The sequence below is a fragment of the Achroia grisella genome, unplaced genomic scaffold, assembly GCF_030625045.1.
Source record: "Achroia grisella isolate CSIRO2021 unplaced genomic scaffold, CSIRO_AGI_Agris_v1 utg1576, whole genome shotgun sequence".
Classification (NCBI taxonomy): Eukaryota; Metazoa; Arthropoda; class Insecta; order Lepidoptera; family Pyralidae; genus Achroia; species Achroia grisella.
In genome coordinates, this window is record NW_026712658.1 from 581957 (window position 1) to 608603 (window position 26647).

Here is a 26647-nt window from a genome sequence, read left to right on the forward strand (position 1 = left end):
CAATGTTCCTTATCCTATATACCTAAGTACTCTCGTAAAAATGGAACTAATTATAACAGGTTTAGAATTGCTATAGGTATAGAATAGTTACCAAAAACAGTAATTTATTTTCAAATAAGTACATATGAATTGTAGGCTGTTTCGATAAGATAAATAATATGTAAACTAAATGAGATGCAGGAGTAAATCTTAAAAGATTTAAAACGGTGTATTCCCTAAGTCATTGGCGCATGAAATAACAATGAACCTTGAAATCCGATATTTATGAACGCTTCAATATATTACCTACCATATGCAATAAATTATGCTAAATGAAAATACCATAAAATATACATGTCAGAAACAGTTATTCAAAAGCAAACACAAAGTCAAACTCAAAAGAATTTATTTATGAATGACAAAATGCCATTTATTATACAGCCAACAATATTTTATATTAATTTTTTAACCATGCTGTCCAGTTCAGGTAACACTGCCAGTAAATAAGAATTGGCAAGAAACACATTTATTATTAATTTTGAAGTTAATTAATTTTTTTTTATTGTTAAATGAATACATAGAAAATAATTTCATATAATCATTCCACGGATACCGTCTGTAACCATTAGTTAGTTAACATTTTTTCTACATTCTTCTGAATCTACAGTTAAAATAGCTATTTTATGCAACCAAAGAAATAAATATGTAGTATTTACACTAGTGCATTAATAGTATGCCGTTATACGGAATAAATAATTATAGTATGTAGTCATATAAATATAGTATGTAGTTACGTCAGTATGTAGTCATATAGTAAGTAATATCGGTATCTATCAACATAATTCTGAAATGATCGGGCGTCTTTTAAGATAAAAGCACGTCTTTGACCATTGGCTCTCCGCCCGTAACTGATGTTTTTAATATGTCACCACATCGGTATTAAATAACTGTTCCACTGAGGATTGTGTATTACCATTGTCTAAACTGTTAAACATCTACTAGAACAGGTTGCTTAATTAAATAGTAAGGATTTCAATAGACTGCCGTTCCTTATGATAGTCTTTTGAGAAAGCTCTGGAGCCTTTTTATACACTTGACTCCTACCACCCAATGTAAATCACCAACACTCATTTCTCCTCGTTACCGGTCATAAGATTTAATTCAATATTACCAGTTGCCATTGCAGCTCACAAATCTTTTGAGACACATTCGGATCTCTGAGTTCTTCAGAAGATTACCTCATTTTTTATTATATCATACATGTCTAAAAATAAAGTCATAAACATTTCCATAGATATTCGACAAGAGACCCCTTAAAATAAGTAAAAAAACCGTAACAGCTTCTTGTATTCATATATCTCTCATCGCATTTTACTAGCGGCAAACGCCGAGGCTATGTAAGACTTTAATGTAATTATAAGACATTAATTATTTAAAATTTAATACACCCTATATCACACTCTGATAATGAAGCTTACTATATATAGTAGAAGATTTCTTTGAACACCAAGTATATTTTTCATATTATCAATAGATAATATGAAAAAGGATTTAATTTTTCGTTTCTAATAAGAAACGAAAAATTAAATCCTTTTTTTCAAGTACCTATTATAGTTTCAATTCAAGACACTTAAAATCATCTCCTAACGAAAGCAGCATTAGATTAGTTCACAAAAAAATAATAATTAATCAGTCAGTCTCAATTGATTAGGTACGACGTTCATTAATTAATTAGACGTTACAGGAAAAAGTTTACGGTTCTTTAAAGAACCTAAAAAAATACCTCGGTTTTGATAAAAAAAAATGAGATTATTCGCGTTTACATTACAATGCAATAATGATAGTTAAGTAATTTTCTTCTTATTCAATGAGGCCAAATCTTATGGAGGTGAAATTAATATAAATGTGACAGATATTTTTCCGAGAAATTAACTTTATTAAAACATTTAAAATACTAGATCAGTAATTAAAAAACCTAGGCCAATATTAATAAACACTCTTCTGACGTCACGTTATCATGTGCCGCCCGTGATACCACTCATGCGTTACCATTCCAGAAGACTAAAATGTTATGCCTATATCATATAAATTTTCTCACTGTTAAACAAAAACAAATGAAATGCAACTCTTATTATTAGATGATAAAGTAAGAAGACTAAACAAATTTATAATCGGCAAATATATTTGAGCTGGTTCATTACAACAAAAAAACAAATTTCCTATTCTCTATTTATAATGAATAGTTTAGTTAAAAAACAAGATAGGTATATATATACTAGTACTGACCAAGATGACATAAAGGAAGGCGCTTTGAAGATCGTGATGTAATTACTGAGTCATCAACGTGTTTAATTTAACAACTTTTAAATAACTCTTTTATTTTTTTTTAACGACTGACGTAATAATGACTCGGAGAACAATAACTGAGCGCAACGTTATCCCAGTATATAATATTGGCAAATAAAAGCACCTTGTATCAAACAGCAGGTAGACAGTAAGTCTACGTGTATTTAGTAACAATAATACGTAGTACCTAACGCCAGGATAATTCACACAGCGTCTTTTAGTCTTAAGCTAAGAAGAGCCTGTATTATGGACACTATACAACTTAAATTACCTACTACTACCTAGACTAATACAAACAATCACACTCGAGAATACAGATGTATGTATCTACTGTGCAAGGAATCGAACCTGCGACCATCGGAAGTAAGACGGTGTGCTAAACCAACCACCAAGGCCGTCATATTTTAGGGTTCAATGGCAAGAAGTTAAAAAGAAATTTATTCACAATTATTTTTATTCCCTAGGTATGTATGTAATTGTCTAGTTTATTTATAATTTTAATTAAGTATGAAAATTATAAATAAACTAGATAATTAAAAATAATAAAATAGGTACCTTATAAGGGTGGTGCTTGTTAGGCAAATGATAGGTACGACATTTGAGTGTGTACTGTCTCGTACATTATTATAATCAATGCTACTACGAGTACTTACTTACATTCATCCTTACAACCTATCCCGTAACATTATCAAGTTTTTTTCATTAATTAAGTCGTTATGTCACTACTAGAGTCTAAGGTAACGATAACAATTATGCTTGTCACTTGTAAAGATTAATGATATCCTTCTGAACAAAACGTATAAATATATGCATAGCTATTTTTTTTATCGAGTATATCTGTATGCTCGAGAAAGCGGAGCCAAAGTTGTGTCGGCAATGGGATACAATACATTAAACAGTTAATATATAATAATACATCAGAATAACAGTCTATTCTTATGCAGATCAAACCGCGGGCACACCTAGTCGAAAGACCTATATATTTTTAATAATATATTTTTTGTACATGTAATATTAATTATAAATGAATAGTGTTACTTTAAATTAAAATATTTATATGTGTAATATGTATTTTTGGCATTGTCTTATGCCAATTTGATTTTCCTACTACCGGACTCTAAAGTTGGATTTGATTACTTAACATTATAGAAATATAACGGTCAGCGACCGGACTAGCGTCCTATGCTTTAACTAACTCTATACATGTGTATACACTCTAACAAAAATACAAATTGGCCACATTGCACAGCATTTATAGCAACCAAGTAGGTTTAGTCAAATTAAGTTTTCATTTACGCGATGTTAATTTGTATGATTTGCATTACCTACACTACAATGTATGTAAAATATCCTATGATTTATAAAGAAATTGTGAAATTGAAATTAAATGGAATATTGTTGTTACAGACAATTTAATAATAGCTATTAAATTGAACGCGGAAATATTTTTTAGTAACCAGTAAATTGGGTTGTTTATTATATATCTTAAATTGTATTTAAGACGATCTCCAATTTACATTATTTTTAAAAATATTAATAGTTACATAGTCAGCCAATACTGCAATATACAAAAAATACAATACAATATCAATTACAAATAAAAAATTATCCAAATAGAAGTCCATGGAATTTAAAATTTCATTCATTTAAGTCGAAACACGCATTTAGTGTACAAAAATTTTAATATAGGGTAGATAAAAAAAATAAAATGTAATAAACTTACCCATTATAACAGTAATTTTTTATATTTGACAGTATTTTTGTTTCGATGTTACACTATTTTTAAGTTAATAATTTTAGCTATACGTTCATAAAAACACAACAAACTAAGCCGGCGGTCAAGCGCCGTCTGCCAGTCACTTAGGCAACTTAGTACAGTTTATGTAATGAATTGAAATCGAAGATGCCTCGTTTACACCACACCAGCGACCATACGATTTTTTCTTAGGCTATTGGTAGCAGTCTTTCGATGCAACGTTCGTTTCCCCCGCGGCAACCGTGACGGTAAAGATGTAAGTTTTTTACTTCATGGCTGATTGATTATGACATTCTGAGTATAAAGCTATAAGCTTATGTTTACGATATTCATAAATTCTATAAGTAGAGCTATGACGGTAGGTATACTATTTGATACCGATTACCTACATTATGAAGCATTATTTTTTACATAAAAAACGCCTTGAATAGTCACGAAAGAATTACTACCCAACTATGTATGAAATCTTAATATTTACCGTATAAGGAACGGGTCAGAACACTCGATAACTCAAAAAGAATAATTAAAATGATTACTGAATTAACGAAACTATCGATAAGATATACTATAACTTATTTTTAGAGGTTAATCCAAAAATTTAAACAAAATAAAAAAGTAGGTAAGTAAATAATTCGACTGTATTTTCCGTAGCTACAAGATATAGAAAGGACAAAAAGTAACTAAGAAAAGATTGTAGGTTTGCTTGGCGATACCAAACAAAGAAATACAAACCAATTCGTAACTTCCTACTTTTAATGTCGGTTCAGAGTTCACTCTCAAATACTCCAACATACAGCAAACACTTGCAAAAACTTTCGTAATAAAGAGTATACAATTAGCACAGACGACATAATACATACAATTAGTAAGCAATTTGTCTATCTTCCGTATAAACCAACGATATATCTACTACCACCCACACAACTTATTTTAAATTGATGTTGAAATGGTGCGCGGTGAAACGGTACCAGACAGAGCACCAGGGAAGAGTAATAGGCTGAACATGAAGTCGGGTCAGTTAGCCTCTTGAAGAGAAATCACCAGGAATTAGCGACGATGGTTACTAGAAGCAAACCTGTCCACAGTCAACAGGAGATCGACCTGACTTGTCATATGAAAAGCAATGGGGTATTAATTCCCAGTAATTATGTGATATGTCATCCTTCTATACTTGTGTTAAGTGATAGATGACGCTGTATAACCACGAATGGCCCTGCTCACGGGGGAAGGGGATTGTTTGTAATGGCAATCCAACTCCATGAGACTCCTCTCGCCTGTTTTCTAATGTCTTCCAACCACCTCTTCTAAAAAAAGCCAACAACTCTGGCTGTAATTTCCCTAGCGTTGTAAAAAACACAGTTAAACACCATCACATGTGCTGCAAGTTCTATTGCCTCCAATGCTACAATAAGTGATAATATAATTCTAAAAATATTTTGTAACTAAATGTAGGTGAGACTTAGGATCAGCAGAGGATGTTAAATAACTAGGTTCGGCACAAAATAAATTCGTAAAAGTTCTTAGCTCAAAAGTATAATTTAACTGGTTTAGGACAACATCTAGTTCTATCGAAAAACAAAAACCGCCAGGTTAGGTGCTACGATATATAGGTATAGGAATATGATAAGCAAGTCACTTAACGTTGCTTATTTCTTTAACTCTCCTTTATACATACTGCAGGATTAAGGGTGAACTATGTGCCCACACATCTATTGTTGTTTGAACACTCAACGTTTTGTTTTCTAAAATAAAAATATCAATATTATTTTAGCTTGATTTATTCTAAAAAAAAAACATTATTTGACATGATCCTGATTTCGACAGTTACCACAGCATAGAAAATGTTAATTAAATATAGGATTATTGAAAATTAATTATAATTTATTGATCAATATTTTAAAATACAATATTCTATTAATACATATATTTTTTACTTCATATGTAATGCATAAAACAAAATTACATAATTCAATGCATCAACAAAACAATGATTTTTTATTAATTTAATAAAACATTTATTACCCCATAGTTCCATTAAAAATAACTTAATACTGAATTTAATTTTATTAATTTTTAATAATCCTATAATCGTACATTGAACACAAATACTAGTATATTTGTTTTATATAACCATAATTAATAACTTTATTTATAATAAGCACAGTAGCAACATGAGAGAGCATTTCAAACGGATAAATTAACACTATTGCCTTATAAGCAAGATCCTTCTGTTTTCCTACATCAGTACTGTGGTGCTGAATAATGAACATATATTTAAAGCCTTGTAAGAAGTGGTATAGTGTTAAAAACACGTATAAAACCGCGTTATAAACTTAAAACTAATTACTATGGACATGTTTTATACTATGAAGAATATAAGATATATTAATCTATCTTAGAAGATGTTCATTATAATTCTATAAAATAACACGAACAAAATTGTATAAAATATGTCCAATTTAAAAGTCAGGAGTTAAAATATTAAAACGAAGTGTTGAATATTTAATATAAGGTGTTACCGAATAACGGTAAACCTGTACTAAATTGAACAATACATAATAGTGTCGCACTTGTCTTTGTATTAACTGTTTTTAGAAATCGGCATTATTATAATATTGTTAAATTTAGAACATGCTTTTAAAATAGGTTTAGACTCGCCGAGCAAGATTGTTAAACTGTATCTTCCCCTTTTATTTTATCATATTTAGTTAAGGATAAAGAATGTTCATTTAATAATTATTCATAGGTGCAAAATTTAACAATTAATTCTAATAGTAGGTGCACATATTTATTTTAAAACATTTTAGTCGACTACAAGTGCACTATTTAAATGTTGATTCAGAAACATTGAAAATTATTCCAATTTATAAAATAATAATGATCGCAAAAATTTGGCTAATTAGTTAATATTGTGCTCGACGAACCCAAAGCAATTTTCGAGTACTATTCATACATTATGTACAAACACATGTAAATCCTTAATTATATACGCTTTGATATTTAATAATATATCTATTCATGTAAATTCTACTTGTCTTTCTATTTGACGTTATAATCTATTTGAACTATAATACATCTCATCTGTTTCAATTAATTCCCATGATGTTACCGATTAACTGGACTTTTGTAACCACATATACTTGACATATAAAGTTTATAAAATGCCGCAGCGACACCTATATTTAAGACCTTTGTAACACAAAAATAGAACTTTCATTTAAATCATATATTACAATATTGTTAAAAAATGCATCTTTGAAAATTTCAATAGAACGCATTCATTTTAAATATTGTAATGTTGCGGCATTTTATATAATATTGCAGCATGTCTTATTAATTTCTGCCCAAAATTTCTTCACAATCAGATTTTCATTGAGTCTACCTTCACTCTAAGTCCTTTAGCCAGAGAATATCTTTCTTTTCTACAATACAAAATCTAAATATTTTTTGATGTGTCAGCTACCTACAAATGCGAAACTCCATTCTAATTTACATAACAATACATCTCTTCGAGTCCTTGTCGTGTCCGTTAGTGGTGACGGTGGGGTTATCGAGTGGGGTAGCCACAGGGGTGCTGGCGGACGCCTTCAACGACTCAGGATCGAAAGAATCGCCTGACGATACCGGTGCTGATAGCGGTAGATCTGTATTGATGCCCACGATCTACATAAAAACATGTTAATTTATTTACACTGTAATCTTTCTAATATATTCTTCTCTTATATCTTTCTATTATAAATGCGAAAGTTTGTTAGTATGGGTGAATGATTGTTATTATTTCACGCAAAAACTACAGAATGGATTTTATTGAAACCACAGCAATATAGCTTAAAATAACACATTGGCTAGAAATTTCACGCGGGTGTAACCGGGGACAAGGCTAGTTGCTAAATAATTCGTTAACGTATTGATAAGCACGTATGTAATAATTATATAAGCCATCATATTAGGAAGATGTACAGGAGCATGTGTGGCACGGGTGTGCGTAAACCTACGTATGTGACTATGAACTGCTAGTGTACGTAAAAGGGTGTACAGAAGGAACCAAATAATAATATTGGTTTTGTGCTGACCACAAACACAATATTACTATTTTATATTATTATATGTTAGTACTAAGGTATATATAATATGGAGCAATATTATTATATTAAGTTGCTGTAAAATAAATAAAAAAATACCTCTGCCGCACGGCGTGCGGGTAACGGAGTGCTCGCAAGTGTGCGGCGGAAAGGCTGAGCGAGGCGCTCCAAAAGACGGCGCCGTTTCCCGATCACTGCGCCTTCAACTTCCATGTCCCCAATTGCCTCTTGAGCTTCTTCGCCCAGTTCCACCTCATCATTCTCCTGTTTACGCTTGCGGCCTACCACGGTACCGGTTGGCCTTGACGGTTGTTCCGATGCTAAAAGGAATTTATCACTTATTGTATTTGCAAATTGTGTTCAGGTTTGCGATCAAAGAAGCAAAGATACATCATTTACGGGCATCACACCCATAGGTGGTTAACACTTTCTTGGAATTATAACCTTATTTACCATTCTAGTATAAATCACCGTATTCCATTTAGTTGTGTACAGTAAAATTTTATATCAGATGTCCCATAACAACACTGTAATTCATTACTAGAGTCGAAAGTATAAATATCATCATGATATAAACGATTTTATAAATTTGGATATGTGAAATTATTCTCTCAGTCAAATTCATATAAACAGTGAATTATAAACACAATTATGAAAGTAGATGGTCCCTTCCTTGCAAAAATGTGAAGTATTGAACTAAACTAAGTAAAAGTAAGTATAATAAAATATTATAATATATAATATATAGGCATATTATTAAAGGCAACTCACAGTTGAGGCTAGCGACGGAACGAAGACTTCTGTTGGCGCCGATGTTCCTCAGAGCCATCTCCTTGAGCGGCTTATAGGAGCGCCGTCCTCGGATGGTGCGCAGACCACTCAGGTAAGAATCGTCCAGGGATGGATCCTCCGATACGAACGATGATGTCTCCGTTATATCCATTTCCATCGTTGTATTGTTGCCTGTGAAGTTAAATAATGTAAAATATCAATTTATAATTTTTGAAGGAACATAAATATTATTACAAAATTAATTATAATACAATAGAATCCAAAATTGTAACAGTTCGACAAAAAGATTGCTATTTATTGTTCTGTCATCAAATCTAAATACACAATTGTATTCAGACTGTGAAAATATTAAAATATAAATACATTGCATAATCAATTAGCAGGTCTATAAATCACGCTTATTATATATATATTATATAAAATAAAGTCGCTGTCACTGTCTGTCCGTCCCTATGTATGCTTAAATCTTTAAAACTTCGCAACGAATTTTGTAGCGCTTTTTTTAAATAGATAGTAATTCTAGAGGAAGGTTTAAATGTACATGTACACCCGGATGAAGCCGGGGTGAGTAGCTAGTATTTTATAAATATGGAAACAGGTCGCTCAAATGTCAATTAGGCTGACTGACCTCCTGGTGGCACGAGAGAAGCAACACGGGTATCACAAAATTGTGACCAACGTTTTGTTTGACCAAAGCTATTGTTTTCTCTGTATATATGTGAGCATGATTGTATCAGTCTGGATGTGTTCTACGTATATTATGTATGTATATATACATAGATATTAATTGTCTAGTGCCCTTAACTCAAGTACTGCTTAGCTTGTGATTAGATGGCGTTGTGCGAATTGTCAGTGTGAGATATTATGTATTAATAAAAGATTTTTATATCAACTATACCTGTGTAGTTGGCCATGACAGAGCTGGCGGTATGGTCGGCGAGGCGGCTGGTGCGCCCACTTCGCCGGTATGGAGACACCTTCACGCGAGACTTGGAAAAGTTTGTGTCTGTCTTGCGCGATTCTTCAGCGCCTGCCGCCTCTGCGGACATAACGCATCACACTACACTTATCGTTACCATATTCTATAATGTACAATATGGTAACTATTCAATTGATTTGACTAGCATTTTATAATATTAAGTAACTTCAATTTTCTTGAAATAGATTCTACATGCACAACATTAATAAAAAAACGTGTTATTGTAGCGAACTAAACTTCCTTGAGCATGCAATAAGATTATTTTTAAACCATCACTGACATCAACTATAAACTGAATTTTAATAGTTAATGAAAAATAATTCTATCATTCATTATTTTTAAAAATTTACGTATTACAATTATTGCAAAATAATGTTATTAAAACTATTTCTTATTTGTAGAAATAACAATGTATGCTAATGCTCCAGATCAAATGTATTATACTGAACTACACCTCCAAATCATGTTTACATCTTGATAATAATAAAGATGGAAATAAAAATAGAATATTTTAACACAACTTTCTCCAATAAGACCCATATAGACGAAAATTTCAGTATAGTTTTAAATAACTATGACACGTATACTGCGGTACTAAACCTGTCCTGATACTGATTATCACATCAGCAAACATCGTGCCGAACCTGTAAGGTATATTTCATATATATTTAGGATAACAATATATTACCTATTTGAGAATATATAGTCCAGCGCTCAAATTGATTGTTAAAGGTTTCCTTATCCAATTTTAATTGGAGGACAGGACAGGACAGCTTTGTATTCGGGACTTTGTGACTGTACACAGCTAACATTTTTCTAAAAGAGACAATACAATATTTGATGTAAAGTATATATTGTATTATAGTACTCACCTTCTGAATCTTCAAGATCAATCACAATTTCAACGTCTGTTTTATCGCCACCTTGTTTACTTTCATTGTCCTGTGTCTTTTTAGGATCCTGTTTCTTTGGCGAGTCCTGCGTTTGTTTCGTAGTTTCCTTTTTACCCTCCGGTTTTGGCGAATCAGCTGATCGAAGTTTGCGATCTGTTGTTAACGCGTCGTCTTTCATTTTGAGGACTTTGGAATCCTTTGACTGAAATCGAAGAATCATTACCAAAAAATAGTTAATATACATATATATATTTTTCATATAACGAAAATTTAAAAGTCTATCTCCAAAATTATGCTATTAAAGCATAATTTTGGTGACAGACTTTTAAAATTATCCTTGACAACCAGGTTTTAACTTAGTAACAAAGTTAAGTACTGATAACTCAGATGATTCGACGCATTCATTTGGTGATCAGATTACCCATATTATTCATAGTGTTATTACGAGTAGTACCCGCACCGTTGACCATGCATGAAGATGAATTGAAGCATATGAGGGTTGAGGCCATGAGTACGTAGCCATATTTAAATTGTTTCCAAGGAAAAATGTTGTATATTAATGTTGCATAATATAATTTAAGTATGACCGAGCTTATAGACAAATTAATATTCTAACACGATATTGTACATTGAGAAGCGCAAAATATATAGAACTGGTAACCTGCCCCAGCTTTGCACGGAGGCATTACAATTGAATTTCAAGGCTTTTCCGTACCTTCCTCATAGTCACTCGTAGTTTTCAGCAATAGATAAAGTGCATTAGTGTCACATTATCTATTTCTGGAAACATTAAAACTAGTTGATATTTAGAAGATTTAAGCATACAGACAGCGATGACGATCTTGTTTTATACTATGAGAAGATAAAGATTTAAATTTACAATCATAGGCCGCATGACTTCGTAAGTTTATATGAATCCCATACATTTTTTTATTTCCAATAACAACACAGCTATTAGGATATTACTGTCTAGAAAGCAGACTTCAACGTCATGCAATAACCAAATAATTGAATTTGGGTCAATGCTAACGTATTAAATAAAGACTGCACTTTTGTTAAATTATCATTTAAGTATATTCAGGTGTACAGTGTATAAATGTACGTGCAATATGGCACAAGTTTTATTCATATTGATCAATGTTATATAGTTGATTCGACCTTATATAATTTAAATAATTTCATAGACATTTTATATTTATAATAAATATGTTTGAAGTGTACATTCAAATGTCTATACAAAAGGATTTCTGTATAATGAATATAATAGGATTATAATTATAATGGTACAAAATTCTATATTCGGTGTATTCAAAAGGAATTGCGTTACTTCTGTTACACGTAGATGTCTGTTATGTTCCTTATTAAAACCGTTTGCTAGACAATTGCGCAATGAAGATAGACTTACATCGTCTACTGCAACGTCCGGCTGGCGATCGGAAGACGGCCGCGGAGTCTCCGGAGTGCGAGTCGTTTTTGCCTTCACCAGAAATGTTATATTAGTGGTCGATTACTGTCATCAGTACCAATCTATCAAGTACCCCATCCCTTGCCTCATAGTATAAAGTTAAATACCCTGTTACTTATTTCAGTAAATATATATTCTATGCCCAGAACACTATTTATAATTATATATCTTGTATAAACAAACAATAATAAATTTAGTTTTAAATTGTTGTAATAATAATCAAGAATATTGGAAAATGAGTAATATGATTTCTACCACTATGTATAAATTATGCACATGAATAAATTAATTTTAAAATGACTTTTGCATGCTATCGTGCGAAACCAACACCTCATTAAATAATCTTAAATAACTACTTACTGAAACTTTATTGTCTCTCAAATCGAAATTATTGTAAGACCTTCATTGCGCGAAATATATTTTTGAAGATTATTATTAAATGTTAAAATAGTTGTAACTTAATTTTTTAACAAATTTTATTTCTCTTTAGTTGAATTTTTTTAAATAGCTTATTTCACAGATTAACTTTATCATGTAATGCCACTATTAACAATGCAAATGCAATTTAAAAATCATACAATAATTTCAGTGAAAAACAAATAGTGAGTTCGTATCCTGTAACGTCACCGTGACATCCCACCACACACACATGATCGACGCATGGTGGAATGTGGCCACCACACATTCATCACCGACCCATGGTGGAATGGGGCCAACACACATTCATCACAGACACATGATGGGATGTGGCCACCACACATTCATCACCGACCTGTGGTGGAATGCGGCCAACACACATTCATCACAGACGCATGATGGGATGTGGCCACCACACATTCATCACCGACCTGTGGTGGAATGTGGCCACCATACATTCATCACCGACCTGTGGTGGAATGTGGCCACCACACATTCATCACTGACGCATGGTGGGATGTGGCTACCACACATTCATCACATGCGCGTTCAGAACACTCGCTACACTCGCGATGCCCATGTGCGTCACGAAATGTTCCGACGCGTCCGTCACCACACACGCACCGAACATAACAACGCAGGTACCAAACATGGGTACCTGTGATCTCCTTGTCAGGCTGCGACTTGGCGCGTTCTCCGGAGTCGGCGGTTCGAAACACTCAGCGTCCGACGTGTCATCATACGTCAGTTCTGGGAAGAGTTCGTCTTGGTCGTGATCGTCTATGACCAACATCTCGTCATCATCCGATTCACTCACCGTTCCGTTCAACGCTTCGTCAGTTCCGTTTGTATTCGTGACGTTACTGACGCCGTTGTGTACATCTTTTCCGTTCTGTTTCCTCGTATCTTTTTTCTCATCCTGCTTCTCCTGGAATTATTAGTGGAGTAGCTAACGAAAGTTATGATTAAATTAAAATTAATTGTGATTAAACCGTATCCATTTTCTCTTTTCAGAAAATTAATTAACAATGTGAATTGCCTCTATTGTCAATGTGAGTTTCCCCTATTTTCTCCTAGCGCATTGAATTATTATTGCCTACACTATTAGTATCAAATCAAAAAAGTTAGTTAAATGATTTATGTTCTATTCAAAAATGTATGTATACAAGAATAAAACAACAATATTACATAATGTTAGTACCTTTCCACTCTTCTCTCCTTTACTGCTATCTTCTTTAGTTTTCTCTTGAGCTTCCGACTTCTTTTCAGCATTTTTCTCTGTTGTTTTTTTATCTGCTTTGTCTACATTCTTCTCAGTTTTGTCATTACTTTTCTCAGATTTCTTTTCTGAGGTTTTATCTGTACTCTTTTCTGCAACTTGCTTCTCTTTCTCAGAGTTAGCGACCACTTTTTTCTTAATATCATTTACAGGGCTCTCTGTCTGTCTCTGAAAAAAAATAGAATAATACTTTTTTAGAAACACATAACTGTTAAACTTAGTGTACCGGGGTGCTCATACCTTTGTATACCCTATTGAAACAATATATACATAGGCCGTGTCCCTAAAAAATAATGTACCATTGGAACATAAAGGTTTTTTAAAATTCTGCAATTCAATTCTCTTTATCTATTACAAAAAAAACAAATCTTTTCTCTTTTTAATATTAATATATTATAAAAATCATTTGAAGACAGATAATGTATGGAGCGCACAATATATTCAAATAGTAAATGTCATTTAGTATACAACTAAAATATTTGACCGTAAACATTTACAACTTTATTTTACTTTAATTTACTTGTTAAAACATTGCTCATTTACCCGGAACGCGTTAGTAACATTCTCTGCTTTGTTAAGGACATAGTCTCTAGAAAAAAATCAAGTCATCTTTACGGATGGTTGCTTTTTAATTAAAATAATTTACTTCTGTTTTGATTCTATTACTAATTTAGTAGAAGTTAACTAGTAATATAAGTTTAAGTAATCAACAATTGATGTCACATTTTTCTGGACCCATTGTCATGATTCTTACATGCTGGTAACATTTATGTGATGTTACATATTTTGCAATTATATTTATTATTATTATAATGTTTTCAAGTTTTTCGTTTATTTTTATATATAAGAAATATATAATATAAATTTAAATTATGATACTTATATTATATTTATTTTATTATGCACAAAATGTTGGGATCTCCTCATCCTTAACGTTTAACATAAGGAAGGCCTCATATATATTTATATTTAAATTGCATAGAGAAAACAGTAGGTTATTGGCCCACATAATAACTTGTTGCGCGAGTACAAACACCTGCCATGCCCGTATACATAACTAATAAAAGCCTGCAGAGAAGCCTCACATACCAAGTAGGTAGTAAAATCTATGTTATCGTTTGTAGTTGTTAAGTTCTGACTCCCGATACGAGACATAATTACTACATATAACAAAATCGTAAAATTATAGCGAGGCGAAAACTGATCTGTGCTTTATACTTTCTGTAAAAAGGGCTGGAGAATTAAGGACTAAATTTTTACAGATTAGTTATTAAATATGAGGCAACATATTGGCTAAAGAAAGCCGAAAAAATAAAGGAAGAATTAATTTCACGAATAGTTATAATATAAATACACCACCTACAATCGTATTAATCTATACATATAAATAAAATTGGAATGTCTGTTTGTAATATTGAAATAACTAATAAATAACTAATACTAAATAATATTGAAATAGTTTTTTACTACAAGCATATGAATATAAATACGGCAAATACACCAAAATAACACTTTTTACCATTTTGGTCTGTTTGTTCCGGCTGGACCGATTTTGATGGGGCTTTTTTTGGCAGGTAGCTGATGTAGTAAGGAGTAACTGAGGCACTTTTATTTTAGAAAAATAAAGTTTAATTCACGCGGTCTAAGTCGCGGGCACAGTTAGTTAGTAATAAAAAAATAAATGCTGTCATGCAGCTGTTTTATTTACTGTTGTTTAATTTATCATCAATAGCAGGCGTGTCCTAATGTACACGCGAGGACAATACTAGTTATAGAATAAATAGTATAAGTATATCGATGTAAAATCTAAAAATGTTTTTAGGGATAGATATTACAATAATAAGTTAGCGTGGCTGACCTCGAAACTTACTAAAAGAGCTGGTACGAGGTGGCGTAAAACAAATATTACATGAAGAGACTTTCGCACAATAGTGGGACAATATAGGTTAAGAATAGAATACTGTGTAGTTCTAGTAATTTTCGGTATCACCTATACAATACATTATTATAATTATTAAGGCAACATTTTAATATAGTAAAAAACGATCAGATTACAGATATTATTTTCTTAGTACATTAAATATTACAAGTTTCATGTATTTTAATGAATCAACATGTAATGGTGGGTGCTTGCACAAAATGATTTTTTTGGGGGGCCACGAACGAAGCATGATAGGATATGTGATAGCTAAACCCATCCTAGCATATTCATCAAGAACTAACCACGATAATTTCAAAGGGGAAGTCGAAGGGGGAGTGTGAAGGTCAACCTTTAACATCAACCTCCTCTTCCCCGCACAGAGTTTCAGCTCAGCAATAAACATAAATGTACTTTTTTACACTAAACATACATAACAATAATAACTATTAGATATAATGTAATCTCTGAAATAGATCTTTTCCAGTCAACCCAATATAAACTGGCATAGTAAGTAGTAGGTATTGTGTGTGACGTCCCCGGTTTGGCAGATCTACAGAGGTTAAAGTATGGAACTGATTACCATAAGGCGCGGAACGTTCTAAATTGGCAATTCCTTACCTTTTCTTTCTCCTTATCTTCGTTTACTCCCCCTTTACGGGTCGATGCCTTCTGGCTCATGGTTCACCTGCAAATAACACATATCTTGTAAATGTCCAGCTAACACATATTAATATATATATTCAGTTGTTTATCAGTGATTAGTGCCTGCAGATATATTACGACTTTACGAGACTTTGTCCATATAATAGAAACGAACACAATGTTAGAAATTTTCTGTTGGTCTGTGCGTTAGTCGTCTCTGAGATTAGAACGCAGCTAATCTCAGAAACGACTTAACTGATTTGGGTGCGGTTTGTACTGATATATTTCAGTAACATTCACTTAAATTTTTGTGTTTTCTTAATTTCACTGGGAATACAAACAAATAAATTATCCGAGTACATATTTTCGGGCGTAGTATTATCATTAAATACATGCATTTAAACAACAATGTTAGCTGTAAAACTCCAACAATATGGATAATAAAACTACATATTATTAGATATTTTACAAATGATACAAGGTACTAATATTATATATGTGATTAATCATTATCTGTCTAAATATTAAGACATATATAATATAATATAATATAACAAAAAAAATGTAACATACAAAACAAAATATTTGATGGATATAAAGGTAAGATATATCATAAATGGATGAACAGAAATAACGGTCACCAATTATTGAGAAATCGCGCTTTACCGGTTTTAGATAGTACGGAAATTAGATTATTTGGTATCTTAAAATATAGTTTACATATTCAAGTAGACGTAAACAAAAATAACGAGTTTACCACGTCAAAGAGTTCCATTTCATTTCTAATTTATAATTTGTTTACCACGGAGTTTACGTTTATTTGTGTGTGCTATTGCCTAATGCCTATATGCCAATCTCATAAGAATATTTAAAAATTATCTTACAGTGGATGATGAAGTACGTTATAAAACAGGCATGTATTCCAAATATGAACTCTTGCTAGACTTAATAGTTCTGTAGAGTCTGTCATGACAAACAATTTACGAGTAAATTTTTATTCAGCCGTGTGGCGAACCTAGAAGTCTTATTTGATTAGTATTTATCCGTGTCTAACACACGCAACTACGCGTAGACACGCGGGGTGAACGACCACGCATACACACCATTAGTTGTTAATAACACAGTTTGGTCCAAGATACAGACGGGCTGATAGCAACAGAAAGTACCTATGGGTGCAATTACATTTGCTTGAAAATTATTTAAAATAAATTTTGGGAAAACAAAAAGTTGTACATCTCGTTTATTTTATGTTAGCAGAACCCGGTTTCACCCGCATGAAATTTAGACTATGTGTTATAATGATGTGTAAGTTATATTACTGTAAAAAGTTTTATCAAAATCCGTTCAGTAGTTTTTGCGTGAAAGAGTAACAAACATCCATCCACACTCACAAACTTTCGCATTTATAATATTAAAAAGATTTTATATTTTAACCTAATCCTACAGTTCAGGGTATGCGCTCATATAACACTATCCATAGTGTCCTGTAAATGGCTAAGTGTGTAAGCACGTGTATAAACACATGTCGTCAATGTTATCCAATTTCTCAGAACACATATTTCCATTCTTATATAATGTAATGATTCCGTGGAAAATTTCAAGGGGCATTTATTTCCATTAATCATTATTAGACGTAAACCTCCATATTTTAACATTAAAACACTAGTGTGCCACTATTTTCCTAGTATGTGTAAACACGTATAACGTATATAGGACGAGTACAATAGTAAAAACAAATAGATTAAAGTGCCGTATAGTCGGAAAACAAGGAAGATATGTATACTGTGTATGATCCAAGGTAGTATGACTATAGGTAATATTGAGCCTCATGTATATCTAACCACAAAAACATAATGCCAGCAAATAACCTACATAAAAAACATTATTTATATATCGTTACAGTAAAATTACATATGAAATAGACAGATTTAATGTCCATTTTAAAAATGTAAAAAATATATTAGAACTGCTACTATGATATTTCAAGCGTGATTATTATGAAGTTAGGTAAAATATAATAAATGATATTTCTGATGTTACTAACTAGGTATTAGCATACAATAAAAAATAAATATAAGTTTCCTAAAATATTACTCGCTACATACTATGCATTGCATCGTACTTTGGCATTTACCAAGGGCTCTTTCAGAAATTAGCTACTGACGGCATTTCATTGTTTAAATAAAGAGTTGGGAAGAAAATACAAGCCATTCACAATCGGTAGAATGCGTAGTCTTCTTTTTTCATCTATTATAGTTTCATTCATATTAGTCTTTGAAGTCCTGGTGACATTCAAGTAGTTTATAATTACCGTGAAGTTCTCCTCAATTTATGTTAACATTTTTATAATTATATATGGCCGATAGCTCTTTATCTATATGCCTACAAGCAATGAAACGGCAGATTATATTGGTTCTCATAATCTGCCGTGATAAAATAATTTACACGAGGGCACGTTCGTTGACAACATAGGCACGTAATTATAGAAATACTGAGGACTACAAAACCAAATTAGTCCTATTAAAGTCTAATATTGATCACACCCGACATCTGCTGTCCTTCATCGCCATGACTACTGTGTGTAAGAATGGCACCGATATAAGTAACTACATATTTCCGCATGTTATTATGTTGATATAACTCGGTCGTTCTGAATAACAATACACGTATCAAGCTACAAAAGAAGGTTTTACGAAATAAAACTATACAAGTAGATTGACTAGCGTGGTAATAGTATGTGCGAATCAATTAATATCCTCTTACGGGATTACACCTGTTATGTAGAGAGACTACAAATTGTTTTGGTATCTGTTGTCCTGTTCATATTTATTAATTTCATTCTATGGTTTCTAATTAAAAAAAAGTTGTTTGTACGATATGTAACACAGAAGTACGTTAAGACGTTATTTATGCGTATTAATAAACGATATACACATTTACATATGTATATTGGTATCGACCTGACATAGATCTATAATTATATATTAAATACCAGGCTACAGTACTTAGCTGGGTGATAAGAGAAATAACTCTATATATTTAATTGCAATGGCTTAGATAAATTCCGTAAATGATGTTTATTTCACAATATAAGTACCTTATTATTATGAATAATAATATTATAAAGCGAAAGTTTGTGAGTATGGATGGATGTTTATTACTCTTTCACGCAAAAACTACTGAACGGATTGTGATGAAACTTTACAGTAAAATAGCTTATACATCAGAATAACACATAGGCTATAATTTTAAAAAATGTTATGTAAAATGAGCGTAATATAATGATATATCATGTAAGTGTGATGAAGATGAAGACAAAGTAACAAACATCCACCCCTCCATACTCAAACTTTCGCGTTTCTATAATCTATAATATTTGAAGATAAGACTGTGATTATCAACTGTTACTGGATGTAAAGTTCGCAATTGAAATAAAAATAAAGATGTAATCTGTAGTCTCATTATACTGTGCGGTAAATAGAAACATTATCTCAAATCAATTCACTTTTAAGTTTTCTTCTTCATATGTTTCATTACCTAGCAATATATTTTCAAAATTTTCTATCGATATACTGTTTAACTCACAGATCAAAAATTTCATTTGTTCTGTATTTTAACTTAGTAACATATTTTACACAGAATAACGTCAGACCATGAAACTATAAATATATTCGGTGTTGGTATCATACAAAGTGTTTTAGCCGATCCTTCAGATAGCGCAGTGCGGTTAAGACAATTAAAAAAAAAGACAATTTAAAAGCAAAATCACTGGTGAAGTGTTATAGTTATTAGTTTTAAGGCATAATGGGACTGGCATGTACTTTTAGTTTGCAAAAGTCCGTAAATTTCAAAGAAATAAAAAAATATATGTTAGATAACTATTTATAAAGATAGAGTGCTTTATCACAAGCAAATGCTCTTGAAAAAATAAAATAACATTGAGACGAGGGGAGTTACAATTGGCTATTACTTCGTTACGTGATCGTTTATCTTGGCATACAGAGACGTTAAATTAAGAATGATGTATTTTAAAACTCTCATTTTAAGAAACCTGTGCCCATCAGTGGACCTGTAATGTATTTTTGTAGAGGGATGAATGGTATAACCCAGTGTCTTTTTACCGGTAATTTATTAATATTTATTTATATAACTTTAATGCACACAGTACAAAAGTAACAGTACATTTGGCGGATTTAACACCATGCGGTATTTTCTACCAGTCAACCATAGGCAGTACAGAGAAAAATTGTTGACGGTGCAAAAATCATCATAACAAAAAAAAAATTAAAATTCAAGGCATAAAAAATGATATAATAATATTTATACTATAACATTTCTAATAAATATAAAAATATATAAACAAAGAAGGAATATATAATATGATATACAAATATATACTCATACGCAATACATACACAACTATATGAATATATACCAAACAATCTGACAGTTACACCACAGAGAATAAAAAGAAAAATATAAGGTAAAGAGAAACGAGAGAAAAATAAAATAAATAAAAAAAACAAATTTACGAATTTAGATAGTAGTCCCACAGTTTAAGTTTAAAAATCTACTCGTGGCGGTCTTGATATTAAGGGGTAAGTCATTCCAAAGTTTAATAGCCTGAACGGCGAAGGAATAGTAGACTAAACCAGATAGATGAGCTGGGGGATATGAAGTAAGAATTTTTGAGTTGAGCTAATATTAGTATTGTCCCCATGGAAATGAAATTTACTGTTAATATAATCAGGAGAATTTGGATCGTATAGAACAGAATAGAGAGTACATAACATACGTACATTTCTACGGTAACGGATAGGTAGCCATTTAAGCTGTGAACGAAAAGAAGAAATATGATCAAACTTGCGGAGATTAAAAATGAAGCGGATAGAGTTATTGAGAAGACGATCCAATTTGTTTAAAAGGTAATCCTTCGGTTCCATGCGTTTGTAAACGCAAACCCATACCTTTTTGTAATACAGTCTAAGTAGCACTAAGAAGTAATTAGCTTAGCACTGTGGTGAGTAGTCGTTACTGATTGGGTTTACTCCTATGTTAGTTCCAGAACGAATTTCGTCACGATTAAATTTCATATTTGTGGTACAAGATATTAAATTATCATGTATCTTGAATCTTGATAAGATAATGCCTATGTAGATATATGATTATAGATGAGGCGATTTATACACTTGCGAGGGGGAACGTTGGGAGATAAACGGAGTAAAAAGATGGCACTTAGCAAAAATAATTAGCATGTCAAATGAAGAAGTATAGTACATAACGTGGTCACGTGTTCATACACGTGTCTGTATGTACCTATTATTACGTCAAAATTGAAGGTAACTAAAGTAACTATATACAAGGGGTAAGATAGGACTGTATACGTTTGCGTTACTTGCAATATTGACAGATTATTTCCAACGCGAATTTTATTAAAAATCTCAGTAAAAAATATATTAATCTTGTATTTAAAGTAGGATATAACTATGTAGAAACACTGCGACCAAAAAAAGTTGGTTGACAATAATTGGAAAATCAGGACAGAGGCTGTCAAGAAGCAGAACGTGTCGCCAAATACAGGACATCTGGCAACCCTGGTTACTACCAATTAGAACCTATATCTATAAACCAAATGCATGGGGAGATATATTTAAAAATAAAATAATAAACAACAGTCAAGTTAGTCTTACAATTAACACACTCTGTACACAAATCATTCATTGTAACATTTTGGATCCCTGCCATTGGATCGGTCAATGACCGTAATGACTGCTGTTGTATAGCTGTGGCATGGCTGTTATAGTATGAAATTATTTTGTAGAAATTACAGTTTGCTTATTTTGTCTATGAAAATATAGACTTAACCAGTTGTTAAGTATTCCTAACACTCCAAAAAAAAATATGTCGCTGACTGTAGCTAACGTTACTATAGGACGGTAGAGTATTGTTAGTAATGTGCATCAATGAACCTATTTCTAGCAATGTACCAGTCTGGTCAGGTTAAACAATGATAGGCTAACTGACCTGACCTCATAGTCATTAAGTTATAGGTATATATTCACAAGAACAACCTTTTTCACAATAACTTAAAACCTCAAACATAGCTATTTCAGACACTGTACTGTTTTGTTTTTCTATTTATCAATCATAAAGCGGTAGAATACTATTTTAACCATAAATTAATTAAAAAATACCTCTATGAAGATAAAAAAGCAGACAAAGTTATGATATATAATATTATGGAATTTATATCATAGTACTTAGTTTAAGGCTTCTTATGAGGAGGTTGTGAGTTCATAAGTGCCTACGTGGCCCACATTATAATGAGTTGTATAAAAAATACAACACTGGAGATATTGAAATCGAAAGGATCGATTTATCGATTAGTACGTGTGATATCCGAACCGCATACATGTGTATGTAAGTGTAATGTTAGCGTTCCCATAATTAATATTTCGTCTATTGCAATTTATTACCAATTTTTTTTACTAAATATAATAAAATAATGAATAATCTGTAAAACCCGTTTTAGAAAGTTATTTAATATGTTGAATGTACCTATTTGCAGGTTGCGAAGTAAGATTACTATTGTATGTTAATTTTCTTTTCAGCCTACTTAAAAAGTACGTAAGGACAATTCTAAAATCATGTAGTTGTAAATATATTTCAATGCTTATAGATTTAACAACAGATTAATAATGTCATTAATAGTAACGTTATATTAAGGTTTATCACGGCCATGTATTTGCTGCCAGATGTAAAAATATTTTACTGCAAGAGGTCTAATCTAAGTATATGATAAAATAGTGTCTCAGCTCGCTCTTCCTACCAGGTATCAGTCCTACCGTAATCAGATCATAATAAGTTATACCTATGTTTTATAAGAATTAAATCACGCTATCGAGTTTGTAACAGACCACACCAGACATCTTATGTTACAACAAGCATGGATGAGTGATTTTTATGCATCAGTAATTTTAATGTGAAGGGCCGAATCTACGCCATCGCCAGCGGGCTACAATTATACCTTACTAACATGCTATATTTTTTATATATCAGAAGTGAGGAATTTTAGAGGAGATATGCCTTAAAATAATTCAGAGAAAAAAGGTTGGTTTTCTAGTTTGGATACTTAGCAATTTAACTTTTGATAACATAATTTTCAGGTTTTTAATAATAAGTGGCACATATATTTAAGTTTTAATTATTAGTTCTTCTTTTTAATCAGATCCTTAATATAGCAGGTGTCACAAGGTAACAAGACGTCAGTAGTGCTCTTCATGTAAATATTTACAAAAAGACCACTACTGACGTCAGCTTGTCTACCACTACAATAATATAAAAAAAATATTTTAATTTGAATTCTTTAAAAGAAATTAATCAATTTTTAAGGTAGTTTATTTAATCTTAGATATATATACCATTAATCTTAGTTCAAAAGATATACTGTAAGGTTTTCATGATATTTAAGAAATGTTTAAACCAATATTCATGCTGGTTTTTAAAAGATATTGTAGTTTTACACTACAATATCTTTTAGTATAAGTGAGATATGATGCATAATGCAGTGATTGTATTTTTGTATAAACCTATGTATAGTGTTCCTTTCCTTTGTTCTATTTCAGGAATAGTGATCTTTTATCATATTTATTAACCATATATTTGACAACAGATAACAAATATAATGCAACACTACTCCTTTTGATTCCCATATATATATGTGAGTTGAGTTGGGAGTATAACTACATTTGTAAGCATAGTATATGGTGGTGTCGTACTAGTAGATTAAAGCTTCTACTTTACAGCAGTATATAAGAAACAGTTAAGTAATTCACATAACTAAAATGCAGTTATAATAGTTTGAAAGCTTCATAATATTAGTACTCATAAAAAAATAATACAACAATAACTATCATAAATAATGTGTTAATTATTTCAAAATATTTTTTTACATTGTATGAAAAAATATATCAAAATATAAACTAAGTATAATCATAGAATAAACATTACTTGCTTGAAATATTATTTCTAGAGTACAACTAAGGTATAAATCTAAATCTGTGACACATACTTGCCTTATCAAATAGTAAACAAACTGAAAATTTATATCATTGACATAATATTTGCTTTTACTTATTTTTATTACAGTATTATTAATATGAATGGCATAAAAATCCATGTACTTTTAACCTGCACCTAGTGATTGATTTCAACAACTAAATATATATGTACTTGAATCATCAGATATTCTAAGTAATGTTTATATTACACTTATCAAGTTTGATTAAATCTAAATGATTAAATGCTAGATTTTTCATCAAAAACATAATGCCTTTCACTGTATTATTTGTATAAATAAATAAATCCAATATCTTCACCAAATCTATTACATTCACCATATCTTTGGGCCTAAAAAACCCACCAGGAAATATGTATTAGGCTAGACCCAACTTATGAATTTGTCATGAACATTAAATATTTAAAGCATGTGCCTATTTAGCAATGTAGTAATAGTTATTAGAGTCAGGGGGGGTCAAGTTTGGGTAATAATACTTACATTACATTAGTAGCAATATTAGTAATAATATTGCTACTAATGTACCATATCACATTGACCTCCGCATAGACCATTCTGGAAAGCATCACGATTAAATGTAAATTAGACTCCAATCTCCGCAATTAGCCTCTCATTTGGCCTGTTGTGTGAGTAGAGCCAGACTACTAAAGTAGCCAGCCGAACTCCTCCCAAAAGCGCAGAAGTCTCCTGGTATCTTCACAGGCTTCATGAAGCGACCTCACCGTTCCAAGGATTTGTTTTCGTTGTGTGGCCACTGCTGTGCCCTCCAGGATTACGTGAGCCGCCGTTAAGCATCACGGTTAAAGCATAGGCCAATTTTATACCAACCAATATTTTTAGTGCACATGTACCATTATTATACAATCCTCGGAACGGTGAGGTCACTCCGTGAAGCCTGTTATTCTGATGCATAATTACTCTCATATTACTGTAAAGTTTCATCAAAATCTGTTCAGTGGTTTTTGTGTGAAATTATATTATTAAGATTATTTGCACAGTTTGGCCCACCCAATACTTCATATGCCACTACTGTAAGACACCAAAAGACTTCTGCGCTTTTGGGAGGAGCTTGGCTGGCTATTCTAGTAGTCTCGGCTCTACACACAATGGCCCAGATGTGAGGCTACATACATTTACACAACTTACATTTACATGCGACACTGTATTGGATTGATTTGAAGAGATCTCTTTTAGAGATAATTTTTTCTATATTAACATTATTTCTAATGACATTCTAAAAATAAGTAAGCAGTAAGTGCCAATCCAATTCTTTGGAGTACCCTTTCAATTAATATTATAGCGGTGGTAATCTTAGGATATATAGGTTAATCAGTTTTAAGTATAAAATTATTGTAGAATATGTGAGTTATTCCAAATTCAAAATTTGAACAATAAAGATTAAACTTTAAAAATTCCAATTATAACCACAACGGTTTGGAGAATTTAAGTCCTGTGTACTAATAGAGGTATAAAACTTTCATTAAATTTCATTTAGAATAAGTATATGACAATAACAAGTCGGGTCTATGATCATAAAAACTAAGGTTACCATTGTAATGAATTAGTTTCAATGAATTCTAATGACGAACAAACCGGGCATGCCGATTTTATAACCTACGACGATATTACACCTATTACCAATTAATCGTTTAAATTGAACATACGCAATAGTTTCATGTAGCAGATAATATAATAAAACAACAGGAAAATTTGATATATCTAAACAATCAGTACAAAAAAATAGAGAATGGCGGGGAGCGGTGTAATGGCGCGCGTCTAAGAGATTAATAGAAAAACTAAAAACAAAGCATTTAAACTTGCTATACTCACTTTCAGAATTCAAAAATATTCGCCACAATTAACTAAATAAAACACAGAACTTATTGTAATCGAAATAAGCGAACAACAATCAAAACAAATTCATTAACACACCGCAGAAGCGTCTATATCACTACATTCATGTTTTTAAACCACAAACAAAGTAGACGACAGTTGAGGATATCTTTTAAACTCTTTAGC

The 26647-nt window shown here is 31.7% G+C and overlaps 1 protein-coding gene across 4 annotated transcripts; it reads right to left on the reverse strand.

The window, feature by feature from the left end:
* Positions 1–6865: 6865 nt before the first annotated feature.
* Positions 6866–26616, reverse strand: LOC131841280 (myb-like protein X). Of its 4 annotated transcripts, none has more exons than XM_059189578.1 (10): positions 26459–26616; positions 16528–16594; positions 13911–14156; positions 13527–13637; positions 12233–12304; positions 10807–11029; positions 9854–9994; positions 8935–9126; positions 8263–8483; positions 6866–7744 (listed from the first exon to the last, which is right to left on the reverse strand). In XM_059189578.1, exons 2-10 carry the CDS (start codon positions 16585–16587, stop codon positions 7571–7573), a joined length of 1440 nt encoding a protein of 479 aa, XP_059045561.1. In that variant the 5' UTR covers positions 16588–16594; positions 26459–26616; the 3' UTR covers positions 6866–7570. The 4 variants fall into 4 exon arrangements, with proteins under 4 accessions (XP_059045561.1, XP_059045559.1, XP_059045562.1 ...); XM_059189576.1 differs by having other exon boundaries at positions 13368–13637; XM_059189579.1 differs by lacking the exon at positions 12233–12304.
* Positions 26617–26647: the final 31 nt, after the last annotated feature.